The sequence below is a fragment of the Physeter macrocephalus genome, chromosome 10 (assembly GCF_002837175.3).
Source record: "Physeter macrocephalus isolate SW-GA chromosome 10, ASM283717v5, whole genome shotgun sequence".
Classification (NCBI taxonomy): Eukaryota; Metazoa; Chordata; class Mammalia; order Artiodactyla; family Physeteridae; genus Physeter; species Physeter macrocephalus.
Genome location: NC_041223.1, coordinates 44,717,323 through 44,738,284, shown reverse-complemented (window position 1 = coordinate 44,738,284; position 20,962 = coordinate 44,717,323). Strand labels below are relative to the sequence as shown.

General features: G+C 34.0%; 1 protein-coding gene across 1 annotated transcript in view; it reads left to right on the top strand.

Moving 5' to 3' along the window:
* Positions 1 to 20,962, top strand: part of RFX6 (regulatory factor X6) — a 56,356-nt gene that overhangs the window by 16,534 nt on the left and 18,860 nt on the right. The window contains exons 5-7 of the mRNA XM_007116474.1: positions 454 to 531; positions 1,645 to 1,672; positions 18,881 to 18,988. Of these exons, the coding sequence (XP_007116536.1) occupies positions 454 to 531; positions 1,645 to 1,672; positions 18,881 to 18,988 (214 nt within the window). The remainder of the gene's footprint in view (positions 1 to 453; positions 532 to 1,644; positions 1,673 to 18,880; positions 18,989 to 20,962) is intronic.

Here is a 20,962-nt window from a genome sequence, read left to right as displayed (position 1 = left end):
GTACTACAAAGAAAACCCACCATTTTCTTATTCAGTTGACCACCTTCAAATTGAACCAAGCAGTCTGCAGATAGATACGCTTGATATACTTAGAGCCAGTGTCTACGTTTACAAATTTAAGTGCCTGCAGTTAAATGCCTGCAATTATAATTATTTTTTTTTTTTTGGTTTTTGAAACCTAATTTTTTAGAGGTTTGAGGGGCCTTAGCAGTAGGCAATTCTCCTGTCTTTTTCAAGCTTAGAGCCAGAAATATGACCATAAGTAGAATTAGTTACCATTAAAGAAGGATTAAACACATTAAGATGTTACTTAATCAGGAAAAAATCAGGAAAGGAAGATGCAGACCAAGAGGTTGCAGTTCTTACTTGCGGTTTACTTCAATTCTACTTTAGTCTCATTTTCCCCTTCAAAAAACTACATTAACGCAGAGCTGGTTCCTGTTCTTGTTTTAGGTATCATTATTATGGGATTGGCATAAAAGAGAGCAGTGCATATTACCACTCCGTTTATTCTGGAAAAGGCCTGACAAGGTAGAGTTCCACTATCTTCAAGATAAGTTCTGTATGTCTTTAAATATGTATAATATTTATTGAATAAAATGACTTACTAATTTTGCTTATTGAGATATTTTCCTTTAAGCATCAAACCTTAATTTTAACTTTGTATGGACATTTACAATGACTGGGCAATTAATATACTTTGCGATCATTAATAAGAAATTAATGTTGAACCAGGGATCCCAGAGAGATGTAAAAGAGAAATCAGGGAAGCAGAATTGCTTTTAAATTAGTATTTACTTATAAGGCTGAATCTGTTTTCAAGCTAGATTCAACAAAAGAAAGGCAGAAAATGTAATTTTTTTTTTTCTAAGAGATAACCTGTTTTAAGGATCTATGTGCTTGGCCAGTATCTTACAAAGATGAAAAGTTTTTTATAATCATCTCTAATCACATATACTTTGATATAACCAGCTTACCTTAGTAAGATAAAGCTACTGACCTAAGCTACTGAGTCTCTGTGAAAGAAAAAACACAAATGAATATAAAGAACATATTGCTCTAATCTGTCATCAGCTATCAGGAGGAGGTTGACAAGTAAGGTGACATCTAATGAAGGCAGTGATAATATACAATTATTCTTTTTTAAAATACTGGAGCTCCAAATGATTAAATCTGCATCTGAGATTGCTTTATGGCATGATTTCCCAAGAACTGCTCTCAAAAGAATGAATTAGTTTTAAAAGTAAGGTATTTGTGGAAAAAAAAATAATTTTAGTCACCCGAGTCATACTAAGATGAACTCAGATATTACAAAGAACATAACGGCAGCTTACTAACCACTACTCACTGTGAAGTGAAAATACAGGCCAGAACGCACAGATATTTAATATCAAGTGTGCTTTGATTGCCTCAGATCTAACCTGACTTCCCTAAATATCCTTTATTTAACTTTCCCATAATAGACTTATTTTGTTAGTAAGTTGAGAAAGATGCTTGGGTCCCTTTGAAAATCAAACAAATTTCTCCAGATTTATTTCACTGATCGTGATATAAAGTTACTACTTTTGTAGGTCCTCTGCATTTCCTTGATAGATATAACTGTATATGTATTTTTAACTAATGAAAAATGTTCTGATTTTTAAGGTTTTCTGGAAGCAAGCTGAAGAATGAGGTAAGAATTAGTTTCATTTCTATTTTACATCTGTTATGTATTACAAGTTTAACAATAGTTGAGTTATTCATCCTTATTGGCAAATATAGAAATAAATGATATTTATTGAGTCCCTTGAATGGCTGAAGACTTTAGACAGAGCTAAGTTAGATTTGGGGCAACTAATGATTCTTTACATGGACCTACTGAACCACCTGCAATGACCCTAGGAGGGGTAATTTTTCAATTACCCTTACCTAATATCAGAGACTGAAAAGATTATGAAAAAAAAAGACCACTATTGATCCAAGAAATTTTTATTTAAATATAAACGAAAAGCCTACAGCTGAGGATATGGAAAGAATTAGTATTTGACATATACCTATCTAGACCAAACGTTTGATAGTTATCAAGAAATCCAAATGTTATGCTTGATTGTTTCACTGTGTGTGTGTGTGTGTGTGTGTGTGTGTGTGTGTGTGTGTGTATTAGTCAGTTTGCTGATCTCTTCTGCACTGGGGGCGGAGATGGGGATGGCAGAGGTGGGAGCTAAGGAGAAAGGGTCCACCATGTGCACAGCACACACTTTCTCCCTAGACTCCCCTCCTCCTTCTCACTCCCAACCAAAGAACAGATCAGCAAACTGACTTTATCTAAATGAGTTAAACTACCATTAGGGACTGCATGGCTAATTAGGCACATGATAAGGCCTTCATTATCCTCAAGTTCACTAATCATTAAAGGAGGTGCCACAGAACTGAGGGCACATTACAATGTGTTGTGTGGTAAATTTGGACCTGAGGTAAATTGTAACTCCATTAGTTTGGTGAAATGATGCAGGCATATTAAGAAATAATATAAAGCCCCCAACCCTCTGAAATGACCAATTTCTTTCCACCAGTGCTTTTAATACAGTTAATGGCTAATTACATAATAAAATCCTCCAGATTGCTCTTTTTATCAATGAAATAATAGCTCTTTATTAGATAAACGGTTGTGAAAGTGCAAAAATATTGACTTAGAAATACACTTCAGTTGACTGAAGTTTATGTCAATAGGGAATTTAAGTCATTTTCTCTCAGGTGTTCTTTCTACCACTTTGAAGAGACTGGTGGTACCAGCGGTCCATTAGCTGGTACAGCATGCAGATGGCAAGCCTCACTTTATCGAATAAAAGAAAAATCTCTCTCAAGTCTACTGCTTCCTCCTTAGAAGAGCACAATCAAAACTCAGGTGTAGGTTTTGTTAATAAAGTAAAACTAAAATATCTTGGTTAGGCTATAAAACCTATTTTTCTAAAGCTACCAGAAGCAGTAATAGAGTATCATTATTGTGATGATTATATAAATGAGCACAGTTAAGGGCTTTCTAAAGGCTCAAAAATACTCTAAATACTTTTTTTAAATTATGATAAAATATTTGTTTAACAAAGTTGAAATTTAAAAAAACTATTTTGTACTTAGAGTGACCAGCCATCACAGTTTGCTCAGGGTGTGAGACTTTCAGTGCAAACCTTCATATACTTCAGGTCATTTGAACATTAAGAACGGTGAGGTAGGGAAAATAGGTGATAATATTGCCAATTTACAGCTAAGGAAACTGAGGCTGAGATATATTTGTTTTCTTAAAAATTCACAATAAAGTTCTATTTTTTTAACCCATGGTTGAAATGTTAATCAGTAGATATGTGGTGATACAGGTATGAGGGGGCGAAATAGTGAATGGATAGATTTGATCCTTTACAGTGTAGCAGAAAAACCTATCTTGAGCACATCATCATAACTAATTATAAAGGGGGTCTTGAGAGTTAACCTGGTTTAAGTGGTTAAGGACATTTCCTACAGGAAGTGACATTTAAAGAAAGAACTGAGAATGAGAAGGAGTTTGGAGGAGGAGTAGAGCAGGGGGAAGAAGAGTGGCCCAGACAGATGGAACAGCATAGATGAGGGTTTCTCAGCCTTGGTACCACTGACAGTTTAGGCCAGATAATTCTGTGTAGTGGGAGATGTACTGTGCATTGTAGGATATTTAGCAACATCACAGTGTCTCTGGTTTCTATCCACTAGAATCCAATAGCCATCCCTCCCCCTCGTTGTGAAAACCAAAAATGTCTCTAACATTGCCAAATATCAAACACTGGCATACGGGAAGGCAAACAAGAGGAGCATCATGTTATAGATGTATAGATAGTCTGGATAAGAAAATATCTGGGGGGCTTCCCTGGTGGCACAGTGGTTGAGAGTCCGCCTGCCGATGCAGGGGACACGGGTTCGTGCCCTGGTCCGGGAGGATCCCACATGCCGCGGAGTGGCTGGGCCCGTGAGCCATGCCCGCTGAGCCTGCGCGTCCGGAGCCTGTGCTCTGCGACGGGAGAGGCCACAACAGTGAGAGGCCCGCGTACCGCAAAAAAAAAAAAAAAAAAAAGAAAAGAAAATATCTGAATGAGGATAATAGCCCCTAGGGATGGAGAGAAGTGACTGATTTTAGCTAGGAAACACTGGAAGAGAAGCAGGTAGAAAGAATAGAAAGATAAGGGGTTCAATTTGGAATCTGCCATATTTGATGTGCTTGTAAAACATCCAGTGTAGACTTGAAATGAGCAGTTGGATATATGTGACTGGACAAGAGGATTTAGGTATTTAGTTTGATGGTGATTGAAGTCAGGGTAATGAATTAAAATGTCTAGGAAAAAATAAATAAATAAGAAGAGAAGACATTACGAGAAAAGAGTTGTGAAAAGTGGGAAAGAAAAATAGGGTCAGCAAGATAACTGAAGAGAATCCAGAGAGGTAAGAGGAAGGAGAATACAGTGGCACAGAAGCCAAGAGAAAAGAGTGCTTCCAACAGGAGGGAATGGTTGCTACTATCAAATGGTGCTAAAAGGTCATCAAGATAAGACTGGAAAAAATCTATTAAATTAGTTAAGTGAAGATAATTAATGACTGCAGCAAGAGCATTTTCAGGGGAGAGCCAGGGTTTGGTTTGTGAAACGAATGGGCAGTGGCATTGAACATAGAAAATTTAGTCAAATCAAGGGTGATAGATGGAGGAGGGCTTGACATTTAGTTTTTTAGTTTTTGTTTTTATAAATTTATTTATTTTTGGCTGCATTGGGTCTTTGTTGCTGTGCGCGGGCTTTCTCTAATTGCAGCGAGCGGGGCCTACTCTTTGTTGCGCTGCACGGGCTTCTCATTGCGGTGGCTTCTCTTGTTGCGGCGTGCGGGCTTCAGTAGTTGCAGCATGCAGGCTCAGTAGTTGTGGCTCGTGGGCTCTAGAGCACAGGCTCAGTAGTTGTGGCGCACGGGCTTAGTTGCCCTGCAGCATGTGGGATCTTCCCGTACCCGGGCTCGAACCCGTGTCCCCTGCATTGGCAGGCGGATTCTTAACCACTGCGCCACCAGGGAAGCCTGACATTTAATTTTGAAGGAAGATTAGACTATGGTTCTAATGTTGGTAAAACAGATTCAGTTAAGAGTAGAGACCAAAGATATGAAAGAGAGGGGAAAGTTGAGAGTACAGGGTCACTGAAGGCATGGGCAGAGAAGAGCTTCCAAGTGGAGAAAGTGGCCCTGGAGAGAAGGAACACTTACTCCATTAAAACTGGAAAAAGAAATGGGTTAGTTCAGATGCAAGTGGATTTGTGGATTTTGTGGCAGGAAATTGAGATAGTTTGGTGGTTTGGGATTTCTCTCTGAGGCCTCAGCAGTCAGTTAGGTCATTTTCTGTGAGTGAAATCTTGGTAGGGAGTAGTAGGAGTTTGAAGAACTTAAAAAAAAAGTCCCAGCTCTTCTCAGTCAGGATTCCCCGAGAGAATGTAGCCCTAATGCCCCAAGGCATCCATTGTATGTAGGGAATGGGCTATTTTATGCATCTGGAATGGTACTAGCTAAGTGCCATCCTTGGGAGAACTGAGAAAATGGTCACTCAAATCCTTTTCTACAGGACTTTCTTTCCTCACAGATTCCCTATTGAGAGAGGTGGGAACAGTCTCTGTGGAAGACAAGAAAGGTAGAACATTATAAAATGTAAATTGCAGGAATCAGCAGAAATGCAAAATATTTGGGAGTAATCATAATAAGAGAAGCATGCTACCTATTTGAAAAAAAAATACAGGTATAAAAGAAAATTTTAAATGAAAGGACATACCACATGTCTGAATAGGAATGCTAGATACTATAAATATGTCAATTCTTCCTTAAATTGATCTAGACATTTAATACTCTATTAAAATTTTGAGTGGCCATTTTTTTTTTGGAAATAATTAACTTGATCTACAAAGATATATAGGAAGTAATAGTTGAGAGAAGTATAAACAAGAATAGTCAAAAGGGACTTGTCTGGAAGATATCAAAATATTATGACACTATGATACTGACTCAAATGTAGGTAGAATAAATCTACAGCAGAAATTAGTTATCTGAAAAAAGGCCATAGTGTGTGTAATAATTTAGTGTGTGATCAAGGAGACATTACAACCAATGAAGGAAGAAATATTTTTCAGTGAATTATCCTAAGTCCTTTATGAAGGAAGATAGAGTACCAAATAAATAAATGAAATTCTTCAGGGCATAATGTTAGAAAAAAATTTTTTTGGAAAATAATTTCTATACCTCACACCTTTATCAAGTTCATATAAATGATTAAATACAAAAATAATAATTAGAAGGAAACATGTATCTACCTCATTTCTGGGGGGGTGGGGTGCGGGGAATGACTTTCTACCATGAAAACAATTTAAGAAATTTCAAAGGAAAAAAATCAAAACGGAAATTGAAAACTCCTTTAAATCAAAGCATCATATACAAAATCTGAAGTCAGAAGAAAGACAGTAGGAAGATATTATTCCATTGTCACATGCAAATATGACAATGGGATAATATCTTTACTATATGACAAAATCCTATCAATTTAAAAAATATGAAGACTTCAATAAATAGTAAAAAAAAAGATATGAATAGACAATACGCGTAAGGAATAAAAGGCCAATAAATGCATGAAAAATGAACTACCAAATAAATTAAAATTAACATTTTAAATAATAAAATTATCAAATATTAAGAAATTACTATGAAGCTGGTGAAAGTATGGTGAGATAAGTTCTTTCATACCCTGCTGGTGAAGACAGAACAAACTTTCTGGAAAATAATTGCAAGATCTGTGTTCAAGTTTTTAAAGTGTTCATCCTCTTTCTCCCACTAATTTCACTTTTGCATGAGTCACACATAAAGAAATAATAGAAAATGCAGACAAAATATTATGGACAAAATTGTTATTGACCACAGTGAAAAACTGTATTCAATCTAAATGACTAATAATAAAAATGATTACATAAAAACTGATAGCTAGTGGGAAGCAGCCGCATAGCACAGGGAGATCAGCTCGGTGCTTTGTGACCCCCTAGAGGGGTGGGATAGGGAGGGTGGGAGGGAGGGAGATGCAAAAGGGAAGAGATATGGGGATATATGTACATGTATAGCTGATTCACTTTGTTATAAAGCAGAAACTAACACACCATTGTAAAGCAATTATACTCCAATAAAGATGTTAAAAAAAAAACACAAAAAACCCCACCAAAAGCTGGTATAGCCATACAATGAAATATTATTCAGCAATAAAAAGAAATAAAGTCTTTTTACAAAAAAAAAAAAGATTACATAATTTATAAGACTTTTATGGGACTGAATATTATATCATTTATTAAAGGGCTCTTTTAATGACATGGAGAAATGTTAATTAGGAAGAAAAACAGGATGCAAAAACAAATATATGTTTATATGGCTTCAAACATGTAAAATGTGTAAAATAAAACTAGATATATATATATCATATAAATGATAGAGGATTAATATCTATAAATACTATACTATGCAGTATGGTAGCCACTAGCCACACTTGGCTGTTAATTATGTAAAATAAAATATTCAGTTTCTCTGCACATTATTTACATTTCAAGTGCTGGCTAGTGAATACTGTATTTGAACAGTGCAGATAATAGAACATTTCAAAAAATAGAACATTTTCATCATTACAGAAATTTCTATCAGATGGCACCATTTTAGAATATGTGTTCAACTTAGTAATAAAAAGATAACCCAATAGAAATGTAGCAAAGTATATGAACAGGCAATTCACACAAGATGAAAAAGAATGATTGATAAATAGTGTTGGTGCTCGTGGTGCCCATTCTGATTGACCAGGTTCTATAACATATATTCAATAAATATTTTGAATACTATCCCTGCCAATAAACATATCTAATTTTTAATCAGGGAAATGCAAATTAGAACCTAAAAGTAATTATTTTACCATTATTGGAATAACAGCAATTTTAAAGCATCAAAATATGTGTTTTGAATATTGTTAAGAATGTGGAGCAGAGTGACTCTCATGAATGGTAGGAGGGGCAATATCTAGGAAAGTTGAAAGTTCACACACGTTATGACTGCATTCCTAGAGAAAACTTTACACCGTGCACAAGGAGGCATGTATGAGGATGTTCATTGCAGTACTGTTTATAATTTCAGAATACCAAAAAATGAAAGTCTATTATGATATAGTGGGAAAGTAAATTTTTATATATTTAATACAGGAAAATACTATACTGCTTTGGAAATGAGTGAACTGTAGCTATAAGAATCAAATTAGGTTCATCTCAAATACCTAAAGTTGTATGAAAAAAGCTCATTGTAGAAAGATACATACTGCATGGTACCAGTTTTAAAGCAATAGTATATGTTATTTAAGAATATTAACATATGAGGTAAATTTTTAAAGGTTTGAATAATAATGATATAAATCAAATCCTGAACATTAATTACTCCTTATGGGGAGGGAAGGGAATGAGATTAGGGAGGGCTACAGAGGCTGCTTTAATATTTCAAATGTCTAATATATTAATTGGGATGGTAAGTACATGAGTATTTATTACTTTTTACCTATACCTTTTTTAAAGTTTTAAATAGTTCCGAATATAAAAGCAAACAAAATCAACAGCAACGAAAGCAAAACAAAACATGTAGAGGAAATTAAGAGTAATTATCAGTCAGTGGTATGAATTTTGATTGTTTTAAATTTTTTGTTCATAAATGTAGTGGTTCAGATTTCAAAAATGTCTTAGAGAAAGTCTCAGAATACTTTAATTCCCAGGAATAAAAAAAACAAATGAAACCTAGTTTTAATACTTTGTCCTGGTCAAAGGAAGCCTTTCTTTTCCTGTGAATATTTTAGTGTGGGTCAATTTTGTTTTAAGTAGCTCTAGTAATGAAGTTGCCATTATTTCCTAGGGAATAAGTCCCTTGATTTCATACATTTCAACCAGGAAGTTTCCCTGATAGCTTGAGTTTCCTTCTCCTTAACATCAACCATTCATGGCCAGTTTAACAACTTTGTACCAAGATAAACAGCAAATCCTCCCTCCTTGGTATATGCTTTTCAAATATTTGTAGACTGTTATCATGCTCTCTTTTAGTCATCACTTAGCCAAACTGTGCAGCTTAAATCCTTTAATCTTTCCTCATAAATCAGACCCTCTTGTCTTCTAATCATATTGTTTCTTTTCTGTAGGTTCCTTCTTGTTTTCTTTTGGAAATAAGATTCTTAATAGTTCAACCAAGAATAGTGAAGTCATCAGTTGAGAGGAAAAAAAAAACAACCCAGACCTCCATAGCTGGTCTAAGATCTGGCACCTCTTTTAGTGTAATTAAAATAGAAAATCTACTAGTGGAATTAAAATGATCATATTCTAATTTTTCCCAGTTTATCAATCTCTCCTTTCTTTTTGTGTTACATGTTCTAGACAGAATATTATTATTTGATTTATACCATGTACGCATTTGTTAACATATCCAAACAAATTTAATTTTTTGAATTTTTTCTTTAGGCACTCTTGCCCCCTGTGGATGTTCCACACGTGTTGTTAGCTTCTGTTACACAAAACTATAATTTATCAGCATGAGAGTTTTAAATAAGAATTAAAGACATATACTCTGTTCCTTAAGTGTGTTTCCATAGCACATTTTTATTGGGTAATTCATTATTTGTAACACATGCATACACACACACACACACACACACAAAGAGTTTTAAAAATAAGCATAAGATGAAAACTCACGACCTACCTCATAGCTGAAAAGATATAAGTTCTCTGTGTGCCCTCACCCCATCACTTCCCCCTCCCTACCAGAAATTACTGCGCTCCAGAATTTGGTGTTAATTACTCCTTTGTCTTTCCTTAAAGTTTATCACTTATAAATGTATACCATGAATATTAAACACTATCGTGATGATTACACAGCAATATGAATGTACTTAGTACCACTGAACTATATATTTTAAAATGATTAAAATAGTAAATATTATGTATCATTTATTATTGCCCAGTTTGTTATCACCAATATATTATTTATTATTTGCCCTACATAAAAATGGATTCATTTTTCCCTTTGACTTTCTGGTTTTGTTCAACATTAGGTTTTGTAATTCATCAATGTTAATATATGTAGTTCTAGTACCTTTTTTATACTGCTAATATTCCATGGTATGAAAATATCACAGCACATTTATTCATTCCAGTTTGGGAGAATTTTTTCCTTTTTGCCTGAAAACTTTATTACTCTGAATGTTGTCCAGGTGCACATGTGCAGGAGTGGAATTTCGGGTCGTAGGATATACGTACTCATGTTTAACTTTACTAGTTAATATCAAGTTGTTTTCCAAAATGTTTGTATCAGTCTATGTCTCTCCAGCTGCGTGTGAGCATTCCTTTTGCTCCGCATTCTCAGGAACACTTGGCATTGAATGACATTTGAGTTTTTGCCAGTCCAATAGGTGTAAAATGGTATCTGTGGTTTTCACTTGAAAATTGTTTTTGACAACTACATCAAAATTATTAGCTTGAATATCTTGTGGGATTTTTATAGGTCAATTCTATTCTATGAAACGTTTGTTCAGATCACATAATTTTTCTATTTAAAACTTTGGTTCAAAGACTTTATATATTCTGGATACTAATATCCTGTAGGTTATGTGCTGTAAATTACTTCTCTCTGTTGGTGGCATGGCTCAACATTCTATAGTATCTTTTGATGAAGATCATTTTAAACCTTATGATTAGCATTTTTGTATCTTTTTTAAAAAACTGTGTATAATCTAGACCATAAAAATATTTTTCTATTTATTCTTCTAACACAAGTCTTTATTTCACCTGTAATTGATTTTTTGATTGTTTTTATTGTGGCAAAATATAATTAACATAAAATTTACTATCTTAATCATTTTAAGTACCCATATAGTTCAGTGGTATTAAGTACATTCGTATTGTTGTGCAACCATCACCACCACCTATCTCCAGAACTTTTACTCTTGCAAAACTGAAATGCTATACATATTAAAAAATAACTCCCCATCTCCCTTTCCCCCTGGCCCTTGGAAACTAACATTCTATTTTTTGTCTCTATGATTATGACTACTCTAGGTACATCATATATGTGTAATCATACAGTATTTGTATTTCACTTAGCATAATGTCCTCAAGGTTCATCCATGTTGTAGCATATTTCAGAATTTCCTTCTTTTTTAAGGCTGAATGATATTCCATTGTGTGTATATACAACATTTTGATTATCCATTCATCTCTCAGTGGATATTTGGATTGCTTCCGTGGTTTAGCTGTTATGAATAATGCTGCTATGAACATGGGTGTACAAATATTTCTTTGAGACCCTGCTTTCAATTCTTTGGGAGATACACCCAGAAGAGGAATTACTGCATCATATAGTATTTATATATATATTTTTTGAGGAACCATCATACTGTTTTACACAGCACTATACCATTTTACATTCCCACCAACAGTGTACAAGTGTTCCAGTTTCTCTAGCTACTTGCTAATACTTGTTATGTTCTGGTTTTTGGTTGTTGTTTTTTTTAATACTAGCCATCCTAATGGGGATGAAGTGATATCTCATTTTGATTTTGATTTGATTTTCCCTAATTGTTGATAATGTTGAACATCTTTCATGTGCTTATTGACTATTGGTATATCTTCTTTGGACAAATGTCTATTCAAGTCCTTTGTTCATTTTTGAATCAGGTTGGTTGGTTTTTTGTTAAGTTTTACAAATTCTCTATATATTCTGAATATTAATCCCTTTTGAGATATGCAATTTGTGAATATTTTTTCTCATTTCATAAATTGCCTTTTTACTCTGTTGATAGTGTCCTTTGATGCACAAACATTTGTAATTTTTATGAAGTCCAATTTGTCTCATTTTGTTTTTGTTGCCTGTGCCTTTGGTATCATATCCAAGAAATCTTTGGCAAGTCCAATGTTGTGAAGATTTTGCCCTGTTTGTTTCTGAGTTTCACATATTAAGTCTTATATCTGGGTCGTTGATCTCTTTTGAGTTAATTTTTGTATGTGGTATGAGGTAAAGATCTGTCTTTATTCTTTTATACATGGATGTCGAGTTTTACCAGCACCATTTGTTGAAAAGACTGTGCTTTCCCCATTGAATATTCTCAGCATCCTTGTCCAAATCTTTTGAGCATTTTTTGCAAGGGTTTATTTCTGAGCTCTCTATCCTAGTCCATTGATCTATATGCCTGTCTTTGTGTCAACACCACAGTTTTGATTGCTGTAGCTTTGTATCAATAGTAAGTTTTGAAATCAGGAAGTGTGAATCCTCCAACTTTGTCCTTTTTCAAGATTGTTTTTACTCCTTGGTGTATCTTGAGATTCCATATGAATTTTAGGATGGATTTTTCTATTTGTGCGAAAAACATCATTGGGATTTTGCATTGAATCTATAGTTGCTTTGAGTAGTATTGCCATCTTAACAATAAGTTTTTCAATTTTGAACACAGGATGTCTTTTCATTTATGTTTTCTTTAATATTTGAGCAATGTTTTGTAGTTTTCATTGTACAAGTCTTTCACCTCCTTGGTTAAGTTAATTTTTATCTATTTTTGATGCTATTGTAAATGGAATTGTTTTCTTAATTTCTTTTTAAGATTGTTCATTGTTATATTATAGAAATGCAACTGATTTTTGTGTGTTGACTTAGTATCCTGCTACTTTGCTGAATTCATTTATCAGTTCTCACAGTTGTTTTTTTGTGTGTGTGTGTGGAATCTTTAAAGTTTCCTACATATAAGATCATATCATCTGCAAACAGAGATCATTTTACTTCTTCCTTTCCAATTTGGATGGTTTTTTTTCTCACCTAATTTTTCTGGCTAGAACTTCTAGTTGAATAGAATTGGTGAAAATGAGCAGCCGTGCCTTATCCTTGTCTTAAAGGAAATGCTTTCAATCTTTCACCATTGAGTAGGATGTTTGCTGTGGGTTTTTCATATGACTTTTAATATGTTGAGGTAGTTTCCTTCTATTCTTAGTTTGTTGAGTGTTTTTATTATGAAAGGGTGTCAAACTTTTTTTTTAAGGGTGTCAAACTTTTTCAAATGCATCAACTGAGATAATCATGTGTTTAGTTTTTCTTCATTCTGTTGATGTGGTGTATTACATTGATTGATTTTTGTGTTCCGAACCATCCCTACATTACAGGAGTAAATCTCACTTGGTCATGTTGTATAATCCTTTTAATATCCTGCTGAATTCAGTTTGCTAGTATTTTGCTGAGGATTTTTGTGTCCATGTTCGTAAGATATTTTGGTCTGTAGTTTCCTTTTCTTGAAGTGTCTTTGTCTGACTTTGGTATCATGGTAATGTTGCCCTCATAGAATGAATTAAGAAGTGTTCCTTCCTCTTCAATTTTTTGGAAAACTGTAAGAAATATTGGTGTTATTTCTTCTTTATATGTTTGGTACAATTCACCAGTGAGGCCATCAGGTCCAGATCCATTCTTTTTTCAGGAGATTTTTGATTACTGATTCAATTTCCTTACTAGTTGTAGACTGATTCAGATATTCTGTTTCTTTGTGATTCAGTCTTGGTAGTATTTGTGTATCTATGAATTTATCCACTTCATCTAAGTTATCCAATTTGTTGATGTACAATTCTTCATAGTACTCTTTTAAAATCCTTTTATTTCAGTAGACTTGGTTATCTTTTATTTTTTGTCTTAGTCATTTGAGTCTTCTCTCTTCTTTTTTAAAGTCAGTCTGCCTATGGGTTTGTCAATTTCAATCTTTTTGAAGAACAAACTTTTGGTTTCATTGATTTTCTTTATTGTTTTTCTATTCTCTATTTCATCTATCTCTGCTCAAATTTTATTATTTCCTTCTCTCTACCCATTTGGGTTTAGTGTGTTCTTTTTCAGATTACTTAAGTTGTAAATGTAGGTTGTTGATTTGACATCTTTCTTATTTTTCCCCTTAGTACCACTTTTGCTGCATCCTGTAAGTTTTCTTGTATCATGTTTCCATTTTCATTCATCTCTAAATATTTTTTAATTGCCTTTATGATTTTTCCTTTGATCTATTGGTTGTTTAAGAGTATGTTTAATTTTGTCAGATTTGTTAATTTTTCCAGTTTTCCTTCTGTCATCCCACTGTGATCAGAGAAGATACTTTGTATGATCTCTGTCTTTTAAAATTTATTGAAATTTAATTTATGGCCAATATACATGGTCTCTCCTGGAAGATGTTATATGTTCACTTGTGAAAAATGTGTATTCTGTTGTTCAGTAGAGTGTTCTGCTTATGTCTGTAGATCTAGTTGGTTTATTGTGCTGCTCAAGTCCTCTATTTCCTTACTTATCTTCAGTCTTGTTGTTCTGTGCATAACTGAGGGTGAGGTATCAACATCTCCAACTGTTATTGTAGAACTATTTCTCCCTTTAATACTGTCATTTTTTCCTTCATATATTTTGATGGTCTGTTATAGGTGTGTAAATATTTATAATTATTATATCTTCTTGATTTATTGAACCTTTTGTTAGTATGTAATGTCATTCTTTATCTTCTATAATATTTTGTGACTTAAAGTCTATTTTCTATGATATTAGAGTAGCCCCCCACCACCCCGTTTTCTTTTGGTTTCATTTGCATAGAATAGCTTTTTCCAACGTTTCACTTTCAACCTATTTGTGTCTTTGGATCTAAAGTGAGTCTCTTGTGGACAGCACAAAACTGGATAATTTTTTTTTAATCTATCTGCCAATGACTTTTTTTTGATTGATTGGAGAATTTAATCCATTTACATTTAAAGCAGTTACTGATAAGGAGTGACTTCCTTCTGTCATTTTGCTATTTGTTTTCTATATGCCTTAGAGCAGTTTTACTCCTCATTTCCTGCATTACTGTTCTTTTTTGTTTAGTTGATTTTTTGTAGTGAGCCATTTTAATTCTCTTCTCATTTGCCTTGCTGTACCTTATATAACTATTTTCTTTTTGGTTACCATGGATTACATTTAACATCCTAAATTATAACACTCTAATTTGAATTTATACCAGCTTAACTTCAATGATGTACAAAACTCTGCTCCTTTACAGCTCTGTCTCTCTTTCAGTTATTGATGTCACAAAATTAGATCTTTATAAATTGTGTGTCCAAAAATATACAATAATAGTTTTTTAAAATAATGCATTAGTCTTTAAATTTTGTAGAAAACAAAATGTGGAGTTACAAACCAAAGTTACAATAATATTAGCTTTTATACTAATAATTGTTTTTTTAAAAGTCTCTTAAATTATGTAGAAAACAGAAAGTAGGCTTACAACTGTTGTTACAATAATACTAGCTTTTATAATTGCCCATGTATTTTCCTTTACTGAGATCTTTATTTTTTTGTACGACTTCAAGCTACTGTCTAGTGTCCTTTAATTTTAACCCATAGAACTCCCTTCAGCATTTCCTGTAGAACAAGTCTAGTAGTAACAAACTCACTCAGCTTTTGTTTATCTGCAAATGTCTTAATTCCTCCTTCACTTCTGAAAAACAGTTGGTTGACAATTTATTTCTCATAGCAGTTGGAATATGTCATTCTGGAATTCAAAGTTTCTACTGAGAAATCTGCTGATAATCTTATTGAGTATCCCTTGTAGGTGATGAGTTACTTCTCTTTTGCTTCTTTCAAGAGTCTCTGCTTTGTCTTTTGAAAATTTAATTATAATGTGTCTTGCTGTACATCTTTTTGAGTTCATCCTATCTGGACCTGTTAAGCTTCTTGGATGTCTATATTCATGTTTTTCATCAAACTTGGGATGTTTTGAGCCATTATTTTTTCAAATAACTTCTCTGCTCCCCCTCCTTTTCCTCTGGGATTCCCACAATGTGTATGTTGGTCTGCTTGATAATCTCCCATGGGTCCCTTAGATTTGGTTTACTTTTCTTACATTTTTTTCTTTCTGTTTCCCAGATTCAAAAATTTCCATTATCCTTTTTTCAAGTTCTCTGATTCTTTCTTCTGCCTACTCAAATATACCTTTGAATCCCTCTGATAAATTTTAAATTTAACTTATTGTACTTTTCAGCTCTAGAATTTCTTTTTGGTTTCTTTTTAGATTTTCTATCCCTTTATTGATATTTCAACTTTATTTTAATATTTGTTGTTATTTTATACAGTATCTTTTGCTCCGCGGCACGCGGGATCCTCCCAGACCGGGGCGCGAACCCGGTTCCCCTGCATCGGCAGGCGGACGCGCAACCACTGCGCCACCAGGGAAGCCCTATACAGTATCTTTTTATTGTATGTCTTAATATTTGTTTCTAGATTTTAGAAATTCAATTGACTTTTTTATTGATTTTGTATTCAGCAATGTTGCTGAAAATCTCTCTTGTTAACTGTGACTAACAATTTTTGTGCAGTTTGCTTTAGTTTTCAATGTAATCAACCAACTCAGTTGCAAATAATGCTAGTTTTATCTCTTCCTTTTCAATATTTAATCTTTCATCACTTTCTCTGGTCTTACTGCTCAGGCTATAACTCGTACAATGTTGAATAAAAGATAGGAGAGTAGGGAACTTTATCTTATTCGTGTTTCTTAAGAGAATGTTTATAGTATTTTACCATTGAGGATGATATTTGCTGTGGGTTTTTGATAAATATTTATTTAATGATTAAGGAGTTTTCCTCTGTTTCTAGCATGGAGGAGGGGAGAGAGAAAGAGAGAGAGGGGGAGAGGGAGAGAAAGTAGTGAATGGTAGATGGATTTTAAACAAATGCTTTTTCTGCATCCATTAAGATGGTTATATAATATATATAATTCGCATTTTTTTTCTGTTAATGTGATCAATTTAAACCTAAGGTGGCTATGATCACTCTTATAGATTGCTGGATTTGGTTTGCTAATATTTTGTCTGGTACTGTTTGAAGTATGATACTAAGCAAGATTGGCCTATAATTTTTCTTTCCTTTTGTGTCCTTGTCCAATTCTGGCATCAAAGTTTTAAAATGAATTGGGAAGTGGTTCTTCTTTTTCACTGTATGGAAAAAATCTTTTCAGTTTGAAATGATTTGTTTCCTGAATGCTTGAGAAAATTCATCTTTTAAATCTCCTGGGCCAGTTTTTTTTTTTTCCTTTGTAGAAAGATTTTTGATTACTAATTATATTTGTTTCATGGAAATGAGACTATTCTCATATTCCTAACTTTAATACACCATGTACATTATGTATTGTCATTTTTGGTTTCTATTTCTTTGTCTCTCTTTTCCAGTCTCACCAAATTATGCTTTGGGGATGAATAAACATGATATTCCACCCAAGAGAAAAGCTATAAGAAAAAGGTGTAAGCTTCCTAAAGTTAGAATTTAGGTGCATTTTTTTATGTTTATCAAATGTTAGTTTCATATTTTGCCATATCATTTCCTTCCTGATTAAATTCTTTATTTTCTTGCACTTTATTATTTTTCCCTATTCATTGACAATACCATTCTTTGTCAGCACAATGATAATTGGTGCTCGTAAATGACAACCCAAAGCAATTAAAAATCTTTGAAGCATATCTTGAATTAAGACTGATTTAATTTGGATCAACCACTGCTATTATCTCAGTTTATGATATTTATGTAGCAGTTCTTTATTAATTTCTTAAAAATTATTTAATCAGAATAATCCTTTTCTATCCATACTTGAAAATAAAGATTAACAAGGCTAAAAACTAAAACCTAACCTGAAAGTAATGAAATTCTACTGCACTGTTAGTATAAAATTTGTGTGAAAGCATATATCAAATCAGTCAATAAGAAATTTGTGTTTAAGGACTCAAAAGTCCCCCCAACTTCTTTCTGATTTATCATGATAATTCTGTAAGAGTCTACAAATGTTGGGAATGATAAGACAGGGTAGGGACCCAATCTACCTATGTAAGTAATGAAGCTTTTGTCTAGTAAACATCTTCAATGTGACAAAGAAACACAAAAACTCGAGAAGCAAATGTAGGAAAACCATGAGAAAGAATGAAATTTGGTCCTTGCCAGGAACACTTTACTTCCTTTACCATATTCACAATTTTATTCTTTGCCAAACTTTTTACTAGAATCCAATTTGTTAAAGTTTTGTTTGTGGAGAAGGAACAATCAGTTGTGACCTGGGAGACTGATTCGCTAAGGCTCTGGTTCCGTCATGAATATGCGTTCTCTCTTTCTGTGTGTGTTTCTTGTAGGTACATTAGCACTGCAGTATTATATGTTACTTATTTGTCATTTTTTCTAATTTTCTGAAAACTACCAGAGGTATGCTTTCCCCAGAGGATTCAAAAGAAGAACAAATATCTGAATTTGGCAGGGGGAAGAAGATTGAGGTGGGAAAATCCAGAGTACTAGTTTGGGACTCCAATCACAATTTTACCATTAATTATCTCTGAGGTTGGATAAATTAATTAACTTATTATCATCTCATTTATTTAATCCATAAATGATTTGGTAATCCATAAGTAAATTTGGCAATTTCTGATGCTTTCATATTAAAATAATTTCAGTAGTCTAAAAATAGATCTTTCAAAACTTGTCACTAACAATTGTAAACTTGTGAACTAAAATTAAATTTCGAAAAGTTCTGAAAAATGGCAAGTGTCTAAAACTAAAATCCAAAGTATAAGAAAAATATCCAGACTGTGAAACTATTTATGATTTGGCAACAGTAATTCTGCTGAAATGTCTAGTTTATTCAGTTATTTGATCTAATAAACAGTTACCCAAATCTCCTAACCTGTCATGGTTTGCAGGATGAAAAAGAATGAAATTTTGTAAGTTTCTATTTTGTTAGAATTGTATTTTGGAGCCAAACAATTGATAATGATTTATTTCTTTTCATTTTTCTAAATTATAGGGTGGCTTCACTCGTAAATATTCGCTTAGCTCAAAAACTGGAACACTTCTTCCAGAATTCCCCAGTGCTCAACACCTTGTGTACCAAGGATGCATTTCTAAGGACAAGGTATCAATTAAAGATACTTCTCTATTGATTTTCTGATATGCCGGTTCCATATCTCAATTTGCTGGGAATCTCATGGCACTCGCAGGAAATAGAAATCTACATAATCAAACATAATTGACTGATTTATAAGAGGGACAAACATTTACTAACATCAATTAAAGACTTTCCAATTAATTATTTACCATCTCCATGATAGTACATAATCAGAAGGTGGTAAAATAAACCTCTAAAGACTAAAGATTATTTTTATTTAAAACTCAGTATCAAGGAAGAAAATACTAGAATGTGTCTATCACATGCAATTTCTTTAATTATAAGCGTTTTATTTTCTATTAGTTCCATTTAATTTCAGTAACTGGTCATCAAGCACTTCTCTAGGACAGAATTTGTTCCTCGCACTGAGGGGGAAATGCCTAGATGAATGCAAGGACCCCACTCGAAGATTCCAAAGATTCCTCTCCATTGTAAAACTCTGTGCTCTGTTGCAAAATTAAGGTAGAAACAGTTTCATAAAATTCAGTTTATAAATAAACTTTCAGTGCTTATGTAGTAAAGTCTAAAGCTAAATCCACCTCTATTTCTGAACTTCTAGAGTCATTTGCTGGCTATCTGCTGACTAATAGTAGGATCGATTATTAAATCACGGCATAAAGATTTCTACATTCTTCTTTCAATTAACGTTCATTTTTTATTAGCATTTGAGGAAAACATCTTTCATAGTAAGTTTAAGTCAGTTCATATTTTGAGGTGCAAAGACAGAGGAATATGATTAACAATGTCCACCTGTATTACTTTAGTAATGGGCTTTTGTAGAAACTAGAAATAAAAATGACACTGATAAAAAGGTCTGTTGATAGATAAGTAGAGATGCACAGCAGCTTCCGGTGTTCATTCTAATGACAGACTTACTCTCCCAGTTAAGAACAGGCAAAATATTGAAGATAATTCTCAGATGCTGATTCAAGTCTCCTGGAGTATGTCCACTTCCTACTATTCTCCTCTCCCATCACATTCCTCAAGGTTATCACATCATTTTTTTAACTATATAGAAATAATGTGTGATATTATGACTTCAGATTTGAGACACCTCCAGTAGATGTTAACATGTGGCAATTTGTGGGGGAACTTGTGGAAGTCTGTGGGACCTCGGGGAACACAGTTCTTTGGGGGAGGGAATTGTTGGCTCACCTTATGGAGAGGATAGCTTACGTACAAACATATCAAGAAGATGTTTACTGTGTAAATATACCAGGTGAGGAGGGTAGATGGAGGGAGTAACAAAGAAAAAAAAGAGAAGTGAAGAATATGTTCCAATAGTTTATTTCAGCTTCTCTGCTAGCTTCCAAGGACTTCCTTACCTGCCAACTTGAAAAACTGGTCTGTAGGTCATTTCTCATTCAGTATTCAAGGTGCTTAAATAACCCCTGGTTTCTAAATTCATTCCCAGTCGTCCCCATCATGAGCTCCAGGGACTAATACTCTTTGTCCCTTGAGGACACCTGGGCCCTGCCTTTTACCTTCTTAGCCAGTAGCCAGGTTCCCCAGGTAAGTTGTCAGTTCCTAGAAAGACGGGTGGGGCTGAAGCTAAGCACTCTAAGCACCTACTTTCTTGAGGCAGGAAGGCTGGAGACTTCCTAGGGAGAAGCTGACCCCAGTGAGGGGTGCTGGCTGAAGCTGAGAGGCCTGCTTTCTGCCCTCATCACAGTGTCACTCAGGGCAGTTGCCACCCTTCCCCCACTTGCTCACTGACCTTACTAGAGCTAAGCCTTGCCTCTGTTCCTACCCTCTGTAATGTGGTGTCTGTCCTCAGAAAATTGAGCAAAAGTATGTTTATAAAGACTGCAAAGTATGCTACAGTGAAAATTTATTGTCCTAAGACTATGTAAATATTAAATAAAATATCAGTTAAAAGATTTAAATTTGGGGGGGGCTTCCCTGGTGGCGCAGTGGTTGAGAGTCCGCCTGCCGATGCAG